This window comes from Pogoniulus pusillus, chromosome 26 (assembly GCF_015220805.1).
Source record: "Pogoniulus pusillus isolate bPogPus1 chromosome 26, bPogPus1.pri, whole genome shotgun sequence".
Lineage (NCBI taxonomy): Eukaryota > Metazoa > Chordata > Aves > Piciformes > Lybiidae > Pogoniulus > Pogoniulus pusillus.
This window is the reverse complement of record NC_087289.1, coordinates 11,277,514-11,297,046: the sequence shown is the minus strand read 5'-3', so window position 1 is coordinate 11,297,046 and position 19,533 is coordinate 11,277,514. Positions and strand designations below refer to the sequence as shown.

Here is a 19,533-nt window from a genome sequence, read left to right as displayed (position 1 = left end):
TCCTGAAAGGAGCATGCAGTTGCAGTTTATGATCCTTTTGGGTACCTTTCAACTTAAGATAATAGAATCAACCAGGTTGGAAGAGACCTCTAAGATCATCCAGTCCAACCTAGCACCCAGCCCTAGCCAGTCAAACAGACCATGGCACTAAGTGCCTCATCCAGGCTTTGCTTGAACACCTCCAGGAATAGTAACTCCACCACCTCCCTGAGCAGCCCATTCCAATGCCAATCACTCTCTCTGCCAACAACTTCCTCCTAACATCCAGCCTAGACCTTCCCCAGCACAGCTTGAGACTGTCCCCCCTTGTTCTGTTGCTGGTTGCCTGACAGAAGAAACCAACCCCACCTGGCTACAGCCTTCCTTCAGGTAGTTGTAGACAGCAACAAGGTCTGCCCTGAGCCTCCTCTTCTGCAGGCTGCACACCCCCAGCTCCCTCAGCCTCTCCTCATAGGGCTGTGTTCCAAGCCTCTCACCAGCTTCCTGCCAGTACAACAGCATCAAAGTGGTCCTGCCCCTGCACTAAACTAGAAACCAGATATCACAGTAAACTATAGATCAGAGATCTGACTGCTGCATGTGCTCCAGTACCTCAACATCTCTCTCAAATTGAGGAGCCCAGAACTGGACACAGTACTCAAGGTGATGTTCTATGACTCTTCAAATGGCTGCCTAACTTGGGCTGGCAGTGGATGAGAACAGCCTCTGGCCAGCTGCCCTGCCTGGAAGTGGCTGATGGCACCTCAAGGTGACTCCTAGCAGGGGTGACCCCTGCTCTGCCTCATCCTGAGATGGTGGTGGAGGAGCTCCCTGGAGAGCCACAGCCGTGAGACTCACAGCTCCCATACGCTCTAATTTAGAGCGCAGAATAATGCTGCGTAATGGCCTGGTGATTATGTGGCATTTACCAGCTAATTAAACAATCAATAGTTATTGTGCAGTTACCGAGTTGGCCCACAGGACTGCATCTTGTACCTTGTAAAATAAAACCTTGCTAAAGCTGTAAATGGAGAGCTGCATCCCCAGGGCACTCAGCAAAGCAGCACTTGGCATTAATGACCATTGTCCTCCTGCTACCGCTGGGAAGAAGCATGTGAGTATATTATCTCAAATTCATTTATTTCCCTGTTCAATGTTACACAACTACACAAGATGACAGAGGCAAAGGTTACCATCTGACCTATTTATTGATTCATTTTTTTCCCCCACTATTGCAAAGGCAGCATTGAAACCCTGCTCTGGTGACACCGTGCACAGGCCGCTTTGTGAAAACCCATGGGGATTGCTTTGCCTTTCAACATAGCCAGTGCACAGGATGTAGCCCTCTGTAAGCCTTCCTTCAGCTTTGAAATGACTTCTTGGAAAGGTTTTTGAGTAACACAGTGTCCTCTGACTTTCAACTTGCATATTTGCTGGCATCTGACATGCCAGCCGCTGTGGCTTTATCCAGGCAGTCCAAGCATACACAGTATTTTAAGGACTTTTTACTTGCTCTCCAATTCAAAGCAGAGATAAACAGTGATAATCATGTTCTGCAGCATCAAGCCAGCATCTCCTCACACTTCAGGTAATGCTCTAAAGGCCCTAGTGATTTCATAGAATCAACCAGGTTGGAAGAGACCTCTAAGATCATCCAGTCCAACCTAGCACCCAGCCCTAGACAATTAACTAGACCATGGCCCTAAATGCCCCATCCAGGCTTTTCTTGAACATCTCCAGGGATGGCAACTCCACCACCTCCCTGGGCAGCCCATTCCAATGCCAATCACTCTCTCTGGCAACAACTTGCTCCTAACATCCAGCCTAGACCTCTCATGGCACAACTGGAGACTGTGTCCCCTCATTCTGTTGCTGGCTGCCTGGGAGAAGAGACCAACTTCTGCATTGATAGTTTTGCTTTCAGCCATCAGCTAGCTGCTCAAAAAAAAACCCCTCTGAGGCAATGGCTCAATTCCCCAAGTTCAAGCCATCATACTCCTCTGAGCCATTTCTTTAAACTCCTCAAATGAAGAAAATACAAGAACACAAGAATCCACTGCTGCAACAATTTCTGGCACAAGAGCTAGCAAGCTCTCAGCCTTTTATCAAGACCAGTTTACAATCTGTAACATTAGATGCAGGATTATTAGGAAATAAAGGAGAGCTTCCGATTCAATCAGAGAGATAAACCACCACTGGTGAGGTCCCTCATGGAAATAAAAATCAAGCTATTCACAAGAGATTGTTAAGCAGAGAACAAGGAATGTTATTTCTCCCTGCAATTATCCCAAGTGAAGAGAGCTTGTGGTTGGGGTTAGAGGAGAGAGAACAGAGTGGCTTGCTGCTGAAGGCTCCTGCAGCGGTCAGGTGTCCCTGTGGTACAGCCAGAGCTGAGAAGCAACAAAGGGTTGTCCTAACCTGCACTCCTGAGCAAAGAAAGGCCTTTCCTTGGGAACACAAAGATCAATCCAAACAAGTTACCTCTGCCACGGAGCACAAGCCTCAGAGTAAAAGGCTTTGATTTACAGAAACATTGTGTATCAGCTGAAAGGGACCTTCAAATCATGACCCAGAAAGCAGGATCAAAGAGACTTGGATTCACCCTGGTGCTCACACTTTGGCAGAGGGATGTGCTCCGTTTGGGAGCTCTTAGTATGCACTGGACTTGGCCAACGCATCTTTTCTCCTACAAGGAAGGAGAAGACCTGTGCCATGGCAGAGGTTTCACAGCACAGCAGATCCTGCAGTTTGCTCCATGAAAAAGTGTTCTCTAATGGCTTCTGACACTGCTCAGGCTCCCCATTCTGTCAGGCTGTGCTATCAATTCAGTTGTCCGAACAATACAACTCTGCACTTGATCCCATGGGATCAGTGGGAGGCTTGCACCTTGCACATGTTCCTCCAGGTCCTTGGGCAAAGCCAGCTGGTTACTACCAGGACATCTGTAGTCTCCAACAAAAACAGGACCATGAGCAGCATTAGTGCTGGCTGCTAGGTCAGGTTTTCTGGGGGAGACATCAGAGCTGCAGTCCTGCAGCATACAAACCTAAGCTGCTGTCCTCTGCCTGGAATAAGCATCTCATTTCTGCCTCTTCCCAATGGGAGAGCTGCTCCTACTTCAGGGAAGGGACCAGCCTTGTGAAGAGGAGGTGATGCTCACCAGGTTACCTGACAGAGAATACTGGGGTCAAGCCTGCAAAGATCAGGCTAGGAGTCCAGCACCAGAGCAGGCACCACAATCATTCATTCCACATCTGAAAATACAACTCGAGGAACACACAACCTCCAGGACAGCAATGGAGCATCTTAGGCAGCACCCTCACAGAGGCATGGGAATCAGAATCACAGATTGGTAGGGCTTGGAAGGGACCTTTGGAGATCATCTAGTCCAACCCTTCCGCTAATGCAGGCACCCCAGCCTCGTCTGGGATGAGTTTGACATGGGAGTGGAACAAGCATCTAATTATAGAGGACACTGCTCCTAGGTATGGCCCATTTCTAAAGGCTGTTTTAGAAGGGAGCCAGGAGGTCTGTGTGTCTTGAAAGTTGATCCATTTGTTTTGCTTCAAGAGATAAATACAGCAGTGGTGTCTGGAGGAAAAGAATCACAGAGATCTTATTTCGGCGCTGGGTTTTATGGTGGGACACCATAAACAGTTGTGTATGCTTTCTATCAAAGTCTCCTTTTGTTTATAAAGTGGGTGCTACTCCAAGACTGCAGTGGAAAAGAGCTCTGAAGTCAGTCCTAGCCTGAACTCATACCTCAATACTCACCAGTTTGGTGTGGACAGCAGCGTTTCCCCCTCCACCCCCATCGCCATCCCTGTCTGGCACCGCTACCAAGTGAATCACACCGAGGACAATCCCATTACTCCAGTAAGCTAAAAACAGTGAAGAGGAGGATTTTTTCTTGTACAGCAGGAGGAAAAAAGGGGAGGCAGAACTGTTTACCTCGCAGAAAACCAACACTTGGACGTTTCTGGGTGGTTTTTTCCCTGCTTTGAGGTAACACACAGATGCGGCGAGAGGAAACCCGAGCAGCAGGGCCAGCACCAGCCAGCTTATTTCCCATTTCTGCCCTCCACAAAAACATGACGCTTGCAAAAGGCCGTTAAAGGCACATAGTTTCCACTGATTGTGAGAAATATGCACCAGTTAAAATTAGGTCACCCACCCTCAGCCATTATTTTAGCGGCTGAGAAGAAAAACAGTTCAGAAGGGAGCTCCCACGGTGGGGAGCGCAGGGTGGAAAAACAACCAGCACCAGAGGGGATGGCTCCCTGGAACATAACCTTGATAAGAACATTTCTGCTGGGGGGTGGGGGGGGTTTATTTTCCTTTTGGGCTTCTTTCATGTATCATTTTGGAACTTATTCCAGCTCAAAAATTTACATTTATAACTCCAGAAGTTCCTGTTCATCTTTAGTTCACTCCAGTCCCTTGGACTGGCAGGCTCAGCCTACAGCAGCAGGAGGATGAGGGAACCACAACTCAGAAAATATTTCCTGATGGGTAGCTTTTCAAGAGCCCTTCTCTTCCTCCTCACTGTCTTTTACCACATGACAGGCAAGAGCTCTGCCTCCAAAGTGAAAGAATCATAGAATCAACCAGGTTGGAAGAGACCTCCAAGATCATTCAGTCCAACCTAGCACCCAGACCTAGCCAATCAACCAGACCATGGCACTAAGTGCCTCATCCAGGCTTTTCCTGAACACCTCCAGGGACAGTGACTTCACCACCACCCTGGGCAGCCCATTCCAATGCCAATCACTCTCTCTGCCAACAACTTCCTCCTAACATCCAGCCTAGACTCCCCTGGCACAACTCCAGACTGTGTCCCCTTGTTCTGTTGCTGGTTGCCTGGCAGAAGAGCCCAAACCCACCTGGCTACAGCCTCCCTTCAGGTAGTTGTAGACAGCAATGAGGTCACCCCTGAGCACCCTCTTCTGCAGGCTGCACACCCTCAGCCTCTCCTCACAGGGCTGTGCTCCAGGCCCCTCATGAACTTTGTTTCCCTTCTCTGGACATGTTCCAGTACCTCAACATCTCTCTTGAACTGAGGAGCCCAGAACTGGACACAGCACTCAAGGTGTGGCTTGAGCAGTGCTGAGTAGAGGGGCAGAATAACCTCCCTTGTCCTACTGGCCACACTCTTCCTGATGCAGGCCAGGATGCCATTGGCTCTCTTGGCCACCTGGGCACACTGCTGGCTCACCTTCAGCTACTCTCTACCAGCACCCTCAGGTCCCTTTCTGCTTGGCTGCTCTCCAGCCACTGTGTCCCCAAACACATAGAATCACAGACACACAGAATCAACCAGGTTGGAAGAGACCTCCAAGATCATCCAGTCCAACCTAGCACCGAGCCCTAGCCAATCAACTAGACCATGGCACTAAGTGCCTCATCCAGACATGAATATTTTCTTTTTATAGCCAAAAGATAATATGGGCATGATGGGTAAAGATGGGCTGTGTGTACACATGCATGTGATGAGCACACACAGAAACAGAACTTAGAAGAATGGAATCATCTCAGTTGGAAAATACCTTTAAGATCATTGAGTCCAACCCTCCAACTCCACATTAATTACCTTGGGCTCAGCTATACAGAAACTTGTGGAAAGTGGGGTGTGGGGGAGTTGTGGTGTCCCAGTCACATTTCTCATGCAGCCATGCTGAAGAAACACCTTCTCACCACATACTAAGTGTGCAGAAACCCAAACTTTGAAGTATTTCATAGATTCATAGAATGGTTTAGACTGGAAGGGACCTTAAAGATCATCCAGTTCCAACCTCCCCCTTCCACCAGAACAGGGTCACTCAAGCCCTCATCCAATCTGGCCTTGAACACCTCCAGGAATGTGACATCCATGACCTCCCTGAGCAACGTGTTCCAGTATCTCACCACCCTCATTGTGAAGAATTTCTTCCTGATCTCCAGTCTAAATCTCTGCTCCTCAAGATTCAGTCCACTGCCTCTTGTCTTATCACTACAAGCCCTGGTAAAAAGTTCCTTCTCAGCTTTCTTGTAGATCTCTTTCAGGTACTGGAAGGCCATTCTAAGATCTCCCCAGAGCCTTCTCCTTTCCAAGCTGAACAGCCCCAGTCCTCCCCCATAGGACAAGGGAGGTTCTCCAGCCCTCTGATCATCTTCATGGCTTCACAACCCTGCACAAATCATCCACAAAAAAATCCCCAAGCACATAAATGCCATATCCTGAGTTTGGGACAGGTGATGTAATTTAGCAGAGACTGCACCTTTAAAATCTTCTCATAAAGAAGTCCATGGGTTTAAAAGTCTGTTCTCTACAGTCCATTCATTGTCCTCATTTGAAGAGCTGCTTTCAGGTGTCTGTAGACATTTAAATCCTACTGCCTGTTGTGCTCTTTCTGCTGCAGTAGCTTTCTGCTGGTGGAGAAGGCAGCAGCCAGCTCGTGTGCAAGCGGAGCATTAGACTGTAGCAAACTCATTTGGCAGCCTATTGCAGCCCTTAACTCAGCTCTTAGAAGAGATCAAGATTTATCTATGAAAGTGCAGGCTTCTCACTCCCTCCTCATCACATAATCAATAAAAAGCAACTGGGGGAAGAGAAAAAATAGGGCGATTTATTCTGTAGCAATAGCTTCAGAACTGATATGAATTGCTTATTGCGAGAGCTCTGTGTGCTACACGGTTCTTGCACACAGGACCACAAAGCCAGAGTTCAGCAAAGCTTCTTGTCAGGCCTGAAACAGGTCAAGCCTAGCCAAGATGATGAGCTGCCACGCTCCACATCTGACACGCAGCCAAGACAAACAGGATCACCTCAGGTGGAGTCCTTACCTTGTAGACCTGTCCATAGGTACCATTGCCAACAAGTTCCACCAGTTCAAAGATTCCTGCAGGATCCTAGGAAAGACAAGGAAGAAAAAAAGATGTGTTTACTAAGCAATATTTGTGGATTTCTGCAAAATCAAATATTCAAAGACAGATCAACATTTCACAGATGAATGTTGTGAGTGTTTTAAGCTTTTCAGGCAGCGCTGGGATCAGCATTACACTGATGATGAATAGCACAGAATTACAGGATGGGTTGGCTTGGAAGTGACCCCCAAAAGTCTTCTAGTCCAACCCCCTCTGCAGTCAGCAGGGGCATCCTCAACCAGATCAGGTTGCCCAGAGCCTTGTCAAGCCTCACCCTGAATACCACCAGGTATGTGGTCTCAACCACCTCCCTGGGCAACCTATTCCAGTGTTCTACCACCCTCATGTCAGGAACAAGTTCTCTACCATCCAATCTAAATCTTCTCTAATTTGAAACCAATGCTCCTCATCCAACCACTACAGCACTTTGTCAACAGTCTCTCTCCAGCCTTCTTGCAGGCTCTCTTTAAGTACTGGAAGGTCAAAGCAGTGTGGCACTATGCTGCTGCTAGCCCTGCTAAGCCCTCCCAGTATGGGCAGCTGCAGCACTGCTGGCAGCACAGCTCTGCCCAGAACTGCCTACACCCAGCATCTGGAGATACCAGGAGGCACTGACAGAGGTATCAGGCAAGTGCCTGTGGAAGAGCACAGATCTGTTCAATTGTCATCTGCTAGAAATGTAAATGCTCAGTATATTTTAGGTAATAATAACAATTATGTGCTGTTACAACTTCTTAAGCACCAGCTTTGGAATAAAATGATCTAACTGGCAAGATGTCACTTTTAGGGTCAAAACAGGGGTTTCAGGTCTGTTCTGGAGGTCAGCAGCATTACTGCTACTTAGCCTAAATGTCAGCTTACAAGAGCAGGTCTAGGGCAGTGCTATGTGAAGACATAATGGTTTGGAAGGTAGCACCAAAACCCATCCCTAGACCCCCTTCACCCAGTGTGTGCCCAGCTGGGCAGTCTCACAGCAGTGCAGAAACTGGAGCTCACACAGCAGCACAGCTAAAAGATGATACAAGCCGAGAGGTACAAGGGAGAGTGAGGGAAAAATAAACCAGCGCTGCTGTTTTCTCCTCTTGGTGGGTTTCCCCCTTCCAGAAGCTTTATTTATACTCTTCTGTTCCTCCTCATTCCCCTGTACTCCTCAGTCCAATTGTGCCTAGTGTGATCCTCTTGGAAGCTGATGGGTGCAGAGGCATCCGGCACCTTGGAGGTCTGTGCGTAATGGCATGGGTGACCTTGGTCCCTCGCTGCCACCACCCCCACCCCCTCCTCCCTGCTGCATTTCCAGTTACTGGAGGGAGGTACTGAATAATTTGGCCTCTCTGCAAGCAGGGGGCTGCCAGCTGGACTAACAACTCTTAACAGGCAAAGGAGAGTCATCCAGGAGCACTCCTCAAGAGACAGGAGAGAGACGCCCACCACCACACTATGGACACAGAGCTTTTGTTCATTACAAAGCCTGCATCAGCTCAGGAGTACTTCTGGGTCCAAAAGTCAAACACTGGGCCTTTGTGAGCAGCTGAGATGCAAGGTTCAACACATTAATAATGTCACAAGTAAATCAATCTGAGTCTTCGTGTGACAAAAACAGCTTTGCACTCAGCCCAGAACCTGCACTGATGTGTACCCGACAGGACTCAGCACACCTCCACGGCAGGGTCACAGCAACCACACGAGGTCACAGAGAATCACCCCATCCTACTCCTGCCCTTCTCTCTGTCATATGCCCAGCTTCCTTGAGCTGCTCTGTGTAAAGCCCCAGGAAGCTCCAAGGCTGCGAGCCCCAGATCAGTCTTCCAAGGTCCCATCTGCAGTAAAGAGCAGGAAATTCACACTGTAGAAGGTTCAGAGACCTCTGAGGACATCTGCTCTGATGCAAACATAGAATGAATCACAGAATGGTTTAGGTTGGAAGGGACCTCAAAGATCATCCAGTTCCAACCCCCTGCCATAGACAGGGACTCCTCCTACTAAAACAGGTTGCTCAAGGCCTCATCCAACCTGGCCTTAATCACCTTCAGGGTAGGAGTATCCACAGCCTCCCTGGGCAACCTGTGCCAGTGTCTCACCACCCTCACTGGAAAGAACTTCTTCCTAACATCTAGTTTAAATCTTCCCTCTGCTAATTCGAACCCATTACTCCCCATCCTGTCATTATGGGACCTTGTAAATAGTCCCTCTCCAGCCCTCTCTACGCCCCCTTCAGATACTGGAAGGCCACTCCAAAGTCTCCTCAAAGCCTTCTCCAGGCTTAAGAGCCCCAACTCTTATAGCCTAATGAGAGCTGCTCATACCCCAACTAACCTCCAACTGGTCAGTCAGGCACCATGGGTGAAGCTGCAGCACAACAGGTTTTGAGTATGCAGCATCTCAGCCAGGTGTGGACATCCTCAGTGCCTTGGGATCAGGCAAGGAAATGCCAAGAATGGATGGGAAAGGGCACCAGTGGGACATTGGTTTCCACAAACTGAGTGAGAAAAGGGAAGTGGAGGGAAAACATGGCAGGACCTGCTGCTGTTTACTTCTTGGGTTTCTTTCCTAAGGGTTGGTCTCTGCAGTGCAAAAACAACTCTGAAAGAGGCTTCTCCAGTGCTACAAGTCTATCTATTTTTGAGTATTCTCTAGGAGATTAAGGGAGAAGAAAGCTGTGCCTAGGGCAGATGATCAGGAGGTTTGGAGAAACGTTCAGTGATGCAGCTGGCCGTTTCTGATAAAGAGAACTGTTCTTCACAATGCATTTTCCAACCTCTTTCCACTGATGCTCAAGCCAAAACCCACCTCCCCCCACTATCCCAGGCCACTTCTCACTCCTATAGTGTGTGCAAATATCCTATGTGGTGCAGCTCCAGCAGGTTTATACAAGACCATCCATCACTCGATTTCAGATCTACCAGCTCCAGGCCTGCCCCCACTGCCACCACTGCACTTTGGCTTGGGCAGCTCTGAGCTAGCCAGAGGTAGCTTTTGCACTGAGAGGGCTTTCCCCCACAATCCCCAGCTCCTGCTCCACACCTGACTGCCTGCACAAACACTACTGTACTTTACCTTTTTTAACTGAAAACATCTGGACTACATAAGCCCACCACCACCGAGGAAAACACTGAGGCAGTCTGATCCTTTATGCAAGATGTTCTGTTTACAACAGGGGGGTGAAGAACCAGCACTGATGACAAACTCACAAGTCATTTTCAGCTGTACACCTCCCTGGAGGTGTTCAAGGCCAGGCTGGATGAGGCCTTGAGTGACCTGTTCTAGTGGGAGGTGTCCCTGCCTATGGTAGGGGGTTGAAACTGGATGATCTTTGAGGGCCCTTCCAACCTAAACCATTCTATGATTAGCTTCAGACAGAAAAGGAGTTGTATGTCTGTAGCAGCACCAGAGCTCTGCTAAGAGCCCTTGTATCAAGGTAGGGTCCCCATCTCCTGCCTTAGAGAAAGATGGGAGCAGAAAGGCAGAGGCAAGGACAGGGGCAAAACCTACCACCAGCCAAGGCTCTGCTGGGAGACTCCAACACCATGCACTGCAGCAAGGCAGGGCTAGTTTCAGACCAGATCAACCTCATCTTTGGTCTACAGAGGCCATCAGTACCCACCACCTCCCTACAAGGTCCAATAGAGGTGAGCAGGGCAGGGTCAGCACTAATCCAAGCAGAACTGTAGGGACACCAACAGATGCTTGCACATCACCAGCTACCAGCTATAACCACTTCAGACCTGCAGTGCTGCACAGCTTGGCCATTGCCTGCCATGGAAATAATTAGGTTCAAAAAGGCTTTCAAGGGTGGTGAAGGCTCAACACCCCCCTCCCAGAAGAACCCAGCTGTACCTTTCTCCATAAGGAGGTGCTACTGACTCACCCCAGCACACAAAGCTTTGAGGAGAACAAGTCACACTGAACTTGTGCCAGAAGACAAAGCATCAGTCTTGGGCATGGGGCTCCTCTTACGGCACTGAAACACTCAACAAGGAGATCCTTCCATTGCTCATAGGATGGGAAATGTTTTATATAGTGGCATCAATGGGAAGGGCTTTGCAGACCCCGTGGGTTCTCTGGCCAGGGACAGGCTGGCACTCAAGCTCTCATGCTGGGATCATACCCTGCTTCCACAGCTGCAGCCAGAACAGGCTCAAATTCAAGAGGGAATTTGTTAATAGCCCTTATTCATGTCCCAGGAAAATCAGTGGCACTAATGTCTCTGTAGCTAAAACAGTTTGGAGGCACAGAACAAGGAAAGAGCATCATCACTTCCAGCAGTGTCATGAGGGAAAAAAAGTCCATTTTATTTCAATAAACAGTGTATTTTAAACTGCTGCAATATCAGAAAAAGGGGCTTCTGTACGTGAGTGATAAAGCAGGATGCATCCAGACTCCAGCAACAAAACAAGCATCCCTTTTGAAGGGCTTATCAGCAAGAAGCATACAGCAGCAGGGCTCAGAGCAGCAACAAGCTTCTGGTTAAAACCACTCTGCTCTAACTCAGACCCTGCAGAACTACAGCTGAAAGATGTCCTCACCTACATACCGTGATGTCTCAATGAGATCAAGGCAGAGAGAGCCAACACTTTGCTTGAGGAGACCACTTAGAATCATAGAATCAACCAGTTTGGAAGAGACCTCCAAGATCATCCAGGCCAACCTAGCACCCAGCCCTGTCCAATCAACTAGACCATGGCACCAAGTGCCTCATGCAGGCTTTGCTTCAACACCTCCAGGGACAGTGACTCCACCACCTCCCTGGGCAGCCCATTCCAATGCCAATCACTCTCTCTGCCAACAACTTCCTCCTAACATCCAGCCTAGACCTCCCCTGGCACAACTTGAAACTGTGTCCCCTTGTGCTGCTGCTGGTTGCCATGTGCAAGGCTAAGACAGCTAAGAGATGAGGGGTGCAGGTGTGTGTTGGTGATGGGTGGTTACTGTGACCACCTAGTTAGAGCATCACCAGTTAGCTATCCCTAAAGACATCTATGCAGACGCCCACACAAAGAAGCAGCATTTATGCACAGTCTATCAAACTTGTTTTGCTTGCAGAAGCCTCATTTTCCTCCCTTCCAGCCCCCCTCCCAAAAGGTATATAACAGGGTTACAGGAGACGACAGGAGAGAGGTGCTGGGGGGGAAACTGAATGGCACACCAATTAAACCCTGAGTGCTGTGGATGCACAGGGAAGGGAAATGAGAGATCAGAGCCTCTATAATGGTTGTGCACTTAGTCTCCCAATTCTGAGCTGCTAATAACAACTTCCAGTGGAAAAAAAAAAGATGGAGATAACCAGTCATTAAGCAAATGTTACAACCCTGGAGAAGGAAACCACTCTGTGCAGCTGGAGGCTGTACAGTGATGGGTCAGTGGCAGAGGAGCATCTCCAGGCACCAGCTAGCTGAAACAACTCCATGGCACTAGGAGAAGTTTTTTTTTAGCTTTCCACTAAGAATAAACCCTGTGCATCTAACACTCCCAAACATCAGGATTTTATGAGCCTCTGCCTTACAGCACCATAACAACACAACCTCAACAGGAGATCCCACTAAACTCATCAGGCAACCTCAACAACCAAAGCAAGCTTACAAAGCCTCATGACCCTTAATAGTAGACCAACGAGCTCTGACTATGAGCCCTTGCCTCTGCTCAGACAAGTCCTGGCAGTCACAAAGAGAGACTTTTGACATAGGGAAGCACCAAAGGATCATTCCCACCCCAGCAGTTGTCTCTTGTAAATTTATGGCAATGCCATGGCACAGAGAAAGTTCATCTTCCCACCCAGCATCACATGGCTTGGCATGATGGCAGTGGGCAGCACTCTTAACATGAGCAGTTGTCTTGAGATGTAGTGTACATCCACAACTGTCTGCAGAAAGTTGTCTTCTTAAGCCCATCAAGCTCCAGCTAGAAGATGCTCAGAGGGCTGCAGCAGCTCTGCTATGAGGACAGACTACAAGAGTTGGGGTTCTGCAGCCTGGAGAAGGCTTTGAGGAGGCCCTGTAGTGGCCTTCCAGTATCTGAAGGGGGCTACAGGATGGTTGGGGAGGGACTATTTGCAAGGCCTTGTAATGACAGGATGAGGAGGAATGGATTTAAACTGGCAGAGAGAAGATTTAAACTGGATGATAGAAGTTCTTTCCAGTGAGGGTGGTGAGACACTGGCACAGGTTGCCCTGGGAGATTTGGCTGCTCCCTCCCTGGAGGTGTTCAAGGCCAGGCTGGATGAGGCCTTGAGCGACCTGTTCTAGTGGGAGGTGTCCCTGCCTACTGCAGGGGCTCGGAACTGGATAAGCTTTGAAGCCCCTTCCAACCTAGACCATTCTACTTTCTATAAGATGATGACTAATTCAGAGTGTGAGAAAAGCATTCCCGAGAAATATAGGAGAGAGTGAAAAGCTCTTCAGCAATTCAATCCAATGTGGAAAAATCACTGTTTGGGTAACATCCTTCTGATTATGTAAAACATCACTCTGAGGAATGAGTAGAAAGATCAAGCCTTTAGTTCACACACTATATACTTGCCTAGATTTTGTTTCCTAGCCTGAGCTGGGTCATACTCTGTGAAGACATTCCTGCTAGCAGTCAGAAGCTCTGCAGACAGCCACGCACATCTCCCAAGCATCAGGACCTGAGCAATCTCGAACTCTAATACATGAGTTGTTATTCCCTCTGAAGAGACATCACCTCACCCATTCTGCCATACCTTTTACACTGGCTCTTGTAACAGGAGTTGAAGCATTTGTGTGATTTGACAGAACAAAGGCTAGATCACCCTGGAGATTTTACCCCAAAGAGCATGCAACAAAGAGGAAAAAAAATGAGGGCTTCAGGATTACTTAAAGAAACAGTTACTCCTCTGTAATCTCCTAGCTGTTTCCATCTCCAAAGCACTTCTAGTTAATTCTGATGAAGAACTGACTTGATGTGGCCTTGGACAGCCTGATCTATTTGGAGATGCCCCTGCTCAGTGCAGCAGGAGTGGACAAGATGACCTTTGAAAGTCCCTTTGCACCCAATACAATCTGTGAATATGAAGATGGACTTCACAAGCTAGGGCAGAACTGCCAGAAAAGCAAAGCAGGAAGACAAAAGCCAAGGCAATAAAATATTGATCAAGTTCCTGGGAATTTTCAGGACAAGTTTGAGAACATTACCTTTTTGAGTTCCAAACACTGCCTTCCCAGGACACAGACATAGCCTTAAAGACTACCCAATAATTAAAGCAGTGCAAAAAAAACCCAAACCCTCAGCAGGCTGCACAGGCTTAGTTTTGCTTCTTTTGAGGCATTCTGTTTCATTTAGCTATAACCAAGTATTGGAGTAGAACCACATTGGACTACTGGATGCTATTCAGCCCTCACAGGGATTGCTTAATCTCACATCATCTCCTCCCAGCTTTGGTACTCTTCCCCTCCTTCGCCCACCCATCCAAAGACTCACAAGACAAGCTATCATCAATGCCATCTACCACTGCACCTCCTGCCTACTCAAGCAATACAAGCTGCTCTACTTGGAAGAGTAATAAGGAACTCACCAAAGGGTTTGTTTTCATTTCGAAGAAGCAGTTTGTTCTCCCTCACCCCCAAACACCCAGCTCTGTATTTTAAACCAAGATGTTAGTCAAGAACAGCATAAGAAAAACTGTTGTCAAGGCTAAGCTGTTGAGAGGAGAAAAATTTCTGCACTTGACAGCTGAGAGAAGCCTGTTTACAAATCTATTTGAACCATTCCTCTTCAGCATCTCACAAGGAGCTGTTCTTCCAGCCCTTACTGAGATCCACTTCTGTGCTCTGCCCATCTCCTCTCCTTAAACCATAAATCAGTTCTCCTGAGTCTCCATCCGCTCTCTCCCTAGCTCCTTGCTGCAGTAAAGCTCCAGCTACCACACGTGAACCTCTTTCCTAACCAAAATGTCAAGACCTGCCAATAGCTGACAGCAGCAAAATTAAATAAGAACTAATTACCACATTGGGCTTTTCAGTCAATAAAGCTGGATCACTCCTTCAAGTATTAACTGTTCAGCTTAAGACATGAGTGTGGATTTGTAGCCACCAGCCAGAAAAAAGTATAGCCAACACCATGAATGAAGGAAGCAAAAAAAATCCCTCGTGCACATACACAGCCTAGTCCCACTTGGTCCTCCTGAGGCCAAACCACTGAAGCTATAATATATTGACCTATTCTAGGATCCCTGCTCACAGACTTAGAATCACAGAATCAGTCAGGGTTGGAAGGGACCACAAGGATCATCCAGTTGCAGTTCCAGGCCCCCTGCCATGGGCAGGGACATCTCACACCAGATCAGGCTGTCTAGAGCCTCATCCAGCCTGGCCTTAAACACCTCCAGGGATGAGGCTTCCACCACCTCCCTGGGTAACCTGTTCCAGAGTCTCACTACCCTTCATGCTTAAGAACTTCTTCCTAGCATTCAGTCTGAATCTACCCATTTTATAGCCTTTATAGCCTTGTTCCATTCCCCCCATTCCTATCACTACTTGACAGCCTAAACAGTCCCTCACCAGCTTTCCTGTAGGCTACCTTCAGATACTGGAAGGCCACAATAAGGTCTCCCCAGAGCCTTCACTTCTTCAGACTGAGCAACTCCAACTCTCTCAGCCTGTCCCCATAGGAGAGTTGCTCCAGCCCTCTGATACTCCACGTGCCTTAAAGACAACACAATTCTTCATTAGAATGCCTCTCCTAATGAGACCACCCTCTCTTGATTTCAAAGCTCTGCACCACAGCCCACAAATCTCCAGGCTGGCTCCACAACCTGTTTGCAGTTGGCATGGTAAGCCCTCCTTCCAACTCACAGGAGATTTCATCTACAAGAGCGAGAAGTCAATCAGCACAGAGGCACCAGCGGGAGCCCTGCTGCTAAGTGAAGCCCGAGGTTTCCAACACCCTGTTAGATGAATGCAGCCCCAGTCCAACCAGCCACTTCAACACATGCCCAATTCTAGCACACAACTTCAACAGGACAATGTATAAAAGGCTCAGTGTCTCTATAAAGCTATGGTGCCAATTATAAATCATATCTATAGTCCCCAGAAGATCTAAAGTCACTGCTAGTACTGTATCACACTTCTCTGGATGCAGACATCAATTAGAGCACAGCAGCTGGTCACTCTCCTCACTGGAAGTCACTTATCTGCAGCTTCAGACCAGTAAGATATCATTCCTAAATGTTTAGATCTCATTCCTCTGAGAAAACCATGGGCAATGGTTTGAAACTGGAGCAGGGAAGATTTAGGTTAGACATACAGAACAAATTCCTCACAATAGGAGAGGTAAAATACTGGAATAGGTTGCCCAGAGATGTGGTTGAGGGCTTGTCCCTGGAGACATTCAAGATCAGACTTGATGTAGCCCTGGGCAGCCTGATCTAGCCGGAGGTGTCCCTGCTGATGGCTGGAGGGTTGGACAAGATGATCTTCGAGGGTCCCTTCCAAGCAAATGCAATCTGTGATACAAAGAGCTTCACCTCAGCCAGCAAATGTTAGCATCCAGCTGAAACTGCTACCTACTGGTAAATGCCATCAGAGGTTTATGGGCCCTCAGAGGAGTTGGTTTAATTACTTACCAAAGCAGCTGTTTCAGAACTATAGCCTCTTAACATACCACTTCTGAAGGCACACTTGGAAAAGCAAGGTCACTGCCAAGTTCACACCAAAAGCAGAGCTGTCTCTAATACGCAGGCAAAAAAAACAGTCTCCAACCACAGGTCATCTTTATGGTTTGGCCTGTGGTTGGCTTCAGGGATGATGGCTCAGAAACCAGTTTGTACCTTTCCAAGTCACTACAGATCAGACATTCCAGCTCCTGCAGCTCTCACAGGAGACTGCTGAAGTCAGCCATCTGGGACTTTCTTTGTCAAGAAAGGTCAGCCTTGCTCCTTCCTTGGAATGACAGCTGTAGCCAAAGGAATGCCTTAAAATAGGAGAACACCTCACTTCCAGATGCATTTAGGAGAAGAAAAGAAAAAGAACAAACAAGAAGTCTTAAACTCTTTGCTATTTAGAAGTAGGGTGCTCTTCCAATTTTATGTCTGTTTTAAAGTTACAGTTGAAGTTGTAGGCTGAGCTGACCAGCAAGAAGTTCACAGGATGTTAGGGGTTGGAAGGGATCTCCAGAGATTGAGCCCAACCTCCCTGCCAGAGCAGGATCATAAGCTAGTTGATGGGGATAAAGAGTTGTGTCAGTGTGGCACCAACAGCCTACAGAGCACAGCCCTCAACAGCAGGGACTTGTGCAACAATCGACTTGTGCATGTATGCACACATGCCAAGGAGCCTCAGAGAGCCTTAAACTCATGGGAGAGCTGAAGAGGCATCTGAACAAGAGCTGTGACCATTCATGTTCAACTATCAGCAGCAGATGAGCTTTGATACCACGGCTAAGGAAGGCTTGGCCTTGCGGAACTGCTGGCAACCCTTCATGCCATCTGCACAGTACAGGATCAGAAGTTACACCTTGCCCTTAAGAGAGAGAGCATTGAGTGCAGATCCTTGCCCATTTGAAACCATTACATCCCAGTTTGAAGTGATTGCCATGACTAACAGAGAAGTGCTGCGATCAAGACAGAGTCCCCATATGTGTCTGGAGGAATATCACCTTCCTGGATACAGTTGAGTTTCTCACACCAGCCTGATTAGCACAGATCACCTGAACATGGAGCTGTCTGTTGGGTCAGTGCTTATCAGAGAGCTGTCCCACAGCCTCTCACTTGTCATCAGCTCCTTACACTTAGAATCATAGAATGATTCGGGTTGGAAGGGACCTCAAAGATCATCCAGTTCCAAGCCCCTGCCATAGGCAGGGACACCTCCCACTAGAGCAGGTAGCTCAAGGCCTCATCCAATCTGGCCTTGAACACCTCCAGGGAGGGAGCATCCACAACCTCCCTGGGCAACCTGTACCAGTGTCTCACCACCCTCCCTAGAAAGAACTCCTTCCTAACGTCCAGTTTAAACCTCCCCTCTGCCAGTTTTAAACCCATTACTCCTTGTCCTGTCATTACAAGACCTTGCAAATAGTCCCTCCCCAACCATCCTCTAGGCCTGCCTTCAGAAGGCCTTCGAAGCTACTCCAAGGTCTCTTCAAAGCCTTCTCTTCTCCAGGCTGCAGAGACCCAACTCTCATAGCCTGTCCTCAGAGCAGAGCTGCTGCAGCCCTCTGAGCATCTTTGTGGCTCTCTGGACTCACTCCAACAGTTCCATGTCCTTCTTGTGCTGGGACTCCAGAACTGCACACAGGACTCCAGGTGGGGTCTGAGGAGAGCAGAGTAAAAGGGCTCTTGCTGCAGCCCTGCACAAGACTGCTGTCTGGGCTGCACTCACGTTGAGCTTTTCATCAACCAAGACCTCCAGGTCCTTTTCCTCAGGGCTGTTCTGAAGCCATTCAACACCCCTTGGCCCTACAAATACTGGTTAGCAGGAGAGGATCAGAGAACCCTCCAGTAGCAATCATTTCAGAAAGGACAATAAGGAGGGCAACTCACTTCCAATTGTTAAGTGCTCAACTAGATACAAAACTCTGCAAGGCAGAGCCAGGAGACTGCAAAACCCCCAGCTACACTCATCAAACTCCCCAAACTCTGCATTATAAACACATTTTTACATAGAACTGTCTTGACAAGCAGCAAAATTATTTCAAATACTATGGAATACATGTTCATCTGTGTGGAAATAAGGAAAGGAAAAGACCTTTCTCATTCAAGAGTTAACAAGGGGCAGGGAAGGCTTCTCGCCTTTTCTTCCTACATTTCACAGGCTGCCTCCAGTAATGCCAGACTCAGCAGAGAGTCTGAAGGTTTGGTCTCCACAAACTCAAACTCAGGGGGTGGAGGAACAAGGTCACACGGCAAAAAGCAAGTTCCTGATGTAAGGCAGAAAAGAAAATGACCTGAAAAGTCAGAGATAATCCACAGTCACTAAAATGATTTGCAGTAGCTTTTTGCCAGGTCGTAAAGCACTTCCCACAGCAAGTCTTGTGTGTTTCTTGGTGGCTCCTGATGCTGTGAGGTGCTTGTAAATTCAGGAAGATGCTTTTTGCTTTCAATCCCACTGCCTCGAGTTACTAAGCTTGATGGGGGGGGGGGGCAAAGATTATTTTGATAGATGCATTACAGAGTGACCTTTGTCACACAGGCATCCCAAGAAAATGTGCTGCTCTTGCTTTGCCAGTCACCAGGATGCTCCATAAACCCAACCCTCACCTTTCTTTGAGTCACAAGACAAGTTGAGCTCCCTGCCAAATTACAGCCCCCTGACATCCCCCTGCCTTGGGAGCTCTCTGCTAGCTCTGGTCCCTGGAGCCAGTCGTGACATTATCTGGCCTCTGCCCAGCAAAACACTCTTTGCTGGAGCTCCAGTTTAATTTATCAGCTCTCACAAGCAGGCTGGAAACATTAGCACAACATACACAGCAGAAAAGCAAGCCTTGTAAGATCACTGGTACCAGCCTGCTGCTAACCAAACTAAAATGAGAAAACAAGGCAATAGGACAAGAGGAAATAGCCTCAAGGGCTGTGCCAGGGGAGGTTTAAACTGGACACTGGGAAAAAATTTCTTCACTGGAAGGGTTGTCAGGGAAGTGGTGGAGTCACTGTCCCTGGAGGTACTGAAAAGACATGTAGGTGATATGCTTTGGTGGTGGACT

General features: G+C 48.1%; 1 protein-coding gene across 3 annotated transcripts in view; it reads right to left on the bottom strand.

Annotated features, from left to right (window-relative positions):
• TNIK (TRAF2 and NCK interacting kinase) overlaps positions 1-19,533 on the bottom strand; it is a 200,852-nt gene that overhangs the window by 159,987 nt on the left and 21,332 nt on the right. For all 3 annotated transcript variants that reach the window (XM_064164894.1, XM_064164895.1, XM_064164896.1), the window contains exon 2: positions 6,802-6,867. In XM_064164894.1, the coding sequence (XP_064020964.1) occupies positions 6,802-6,867 (66 nt within the window). The remainder of the gene's footprint in view (positions 1-6,801; positions 6,868-19,533) is intronic.